The 2,781-nt window shown below is 36.6% G+C and overlaps 1 protein-coding gene across 1 annotated transcript in view; it reads right to left on the reverse strand.

The window, feature by feature from the left end:
* Nucleotides 1–1,690: 1,690 nt before the first annotated feature.
* Nucleotides 1,691–2,781, reverse strand: part of LOC107660034 (integral membrane protein 2B-like) — a 21,020-nt gene continuing 19,929 nt past the window's right edge. The window contains exon 6 of the mRNA XM_016449189.1: nucleotides 1,691–2,697. Within this exon, the coding sequence (XP_016304675.1) occupies nucleotides 2,609–2,697 (89 nt within the window). The 3' untranslated portion in view covers nucleotides 1,691–2,608. The remainder of the gene's footprint in view (nucleotides 2,698–2,781) is intronic.

Consider the following 2,781-nt stretch of genomic DNA (forward strand, 5'->3'; position numbering starts at 1 on the left):
TTGTCAGCGATTTCGCAAAACCTGTCGGCGAGTGAAAAATCGGGCTAAAATCGTGCAGTGTGAACTCGGCATTAGGTAAAGAGAACTTTAGTAGTTTTACTCTAGGGTTTTATATTAAAGGTGGGGTATGTATTTTTTCAAAAACTTTAGAAAACTGAGTCGGGCGAGTACCAAAACAAACTTGTAGCCAATCAGCAGTAAGGGGCGTGTCTACTCATGATGCGGAGGAGAGAGCGCTTAGTGCACAGGATGGACATTAGCTGAGCAAAGTGACAGAAAGATAGAGATGGCGGATTAAAAAAAAAAACAAGAGGAAACCATCTGCGGAACAAAGGAAGGCTTACGATAAGGCAAGAAGTAGGACCCGTGTAAATATCGCATCAGCTTTCCAGCGCTGGAGAGAACTCAAGGAGCGGAAGGCCTGCGATCGGACGCCGAGTTTGCTTTGTTTCTCTCGATAGGTGAGTAACACCGTGTCTCGCGCCGCGACAGCTGGACGTCATAAATAGAACGCAGCAACAATTTTCTGTCGGGGATTTGTCGTGCCGCGCGGCATCCAGTGTAGACAGCATCACTGATTATAAGGAGTTATATAGAATTTTGTCGGGCCGCACCATGCCGCTCGCTTCCGGTGTAACATTGGTTTTGCTTTGTTTCACAGAACTAATCGTTGCCTGGGTTGCGTACGTATGTGTGGGGCGGAGCTATCAAAATAGGGGCGAGACCCTTTTGGGGTAGGGGCGTGTTTGTTTTGGTGATTTGAAATATCAACATTGGCTACCAGAAATTGCTTACCCCACCTTTAAGTGAAATTAGAAGTGGTTATATAGAAATATGTCTTTAAAAATTGCATTTCAAATAAAAATATAAACATAAATGAGAATATATTTTTTTACTAATGTGCAATGCCATTCCAAGGCCTTACTTTTCTGCACCTTATTGACATTTACATAAATCTGTCAGTAAAATGTGTAATATTCAGAATATTAAATATAGTGAAGCACTTTTATTGAAGAAAATTATGTTGGAAGCATTCACTTCCTGGCACAGCATCTCGTGTGTATATATAATGAGTACACACACACACACACATATATGCATACATTTTAAAATGTTTTATTGAAGTCTGTTATGCTCACAAAGGCTGCATCTATCCACTCAAAAATACAGTAATGTGGAAATAGCATTGCAGTTTAAAAGAACTGTTTTCTATTGTAACATTTTAAAATGTAATTTAATCCTGTGATGCAAAGCTGAATTTTCAGCATCATACTCCAGTCATCAGTGTCACATTATCCTTCAGAAATCATTCTAAAATGCTGATCTTGGTGCTCAAGAAACATTTCTTATTAACGTTGAAAACAGTTGTGCTGCTTAATATTTATGCATAAACCATGATATTAATTTCTGCTAGTCACCAAGGCAACATTTCTCATTTTCATTTAGATTTCATTTAGGTACTAAACTAAAACTGAAACATTAAACTACATAGGCACATTAAAGAAAAAAAAAAGGAAAAGAAGAATGACAAAATTACTAAAACTTTAAAATTAATATGAAAACAGAAAATATAAAACTCAAAATACTAATAAAAACTATAATAGTATTTCAGTTACACTAAAATAACTGAGTTATACAACTACATCAAGATTTTCTTCTTAAGAAAAAGCAGAAATGAAGATGAGCAAACTGAGTGGTCAAATTTTTATTAGTATTAATATGTTTAACATTAAAACCTTTTGGGTTATGTGCAAAGTATAAATCATTCCAACTCATGTTGAACTTTGTAGACATTTTAGTAAATTTAAACAACCTTTACATAGTTCATCCATCAGTCTACCCCCAACACCTCAGCAGCCCCTAAATGACATAATAGTTAACATTTTATTAGTCTGCAATTTGACATTTTAACGCTTTTTGATATTTAAGATTTAAAAAAAATGTTTTGCATCCTCTAGATTACTATAGGATGTTTTAGCAGTGTATTAGCTTACAGCAGAGCAAAATCTGTCATTTAAAATAAAAATCTAGACTAAAGATTAACTAGTACAAAAATCAATTCTATGTGTATTTCCTACATGTGATAATTGGCCATATATCACAAATCTCTAGCCAAATATATTTTCCAGTATATAATCTGGTATCTGTGACAGTTCACAGTTTTAAATGTACACTAAACATGTAGTGCATCTTTTATAGATTTCATTGTACATTTATCCTCTGCGAGTCCTTCCCTCTCCCATGGTCAACTTGGTACTAGTTATTTTCATACATTACACCCCACACACCCTGTTGGAGACTTTAAACTGCCCGCTTAACAGAAACCCAGACACAGAAACATTTTTACAAAGAGAGAGAAACTGGTCCAAATCTTTGCCTACACACAAATGTTTCTACGCATTATATTGTTCTTGGCATTCAGTCTCATTCTCTCTCTGTAATATTGATTGTTGCTATACAGAGAAACAAATCTGAGAGCAGCACACACTCCCACGCACACGCACACAAACGGGGGAAACGGGAAGAGGTTTAATGGAAGGAGAGGAAGGGTCAGAGTGGAATTTGTCAAAAGTGGTTTTATCTTGTTACCCAGCTGTCTTCACCCCCCCTACAGCTCACAGATAAGCGTCTCCACCACAAACTTGTTCTCAAAGTGGAGAATCTTGTGGCAGTTGAGAGCCTCTCGCTTCTGGATACCTGTGAAAAAAAGAGAAAAATGGTATGGTGAATGTATGTGGCTTGTTTCAGAGCTCAATATCTGACATTTATGTCAACATGTAA

The sequence above is a fragment of the Sinocyclocheilus anshuiensis genome, unplaced genomic scaffold (genome assembly GCF_001515605.1).
Source record: "Sinocyclocheilus anshuiensis isolate Anshui unplaced genomic scaffold, SAMN03320099.WGS_v1.1 scaffold55, whole genome shotgun sequence".
Classification (NCBI taxonomy): domain Eukaryota; kingdom Metazoa; phylum Chordata; class Actinopteri; order Cypriniformes; family Cyprinidae; genus Sinocyclocheilus; species Sinocyclocheilus anshuiensis.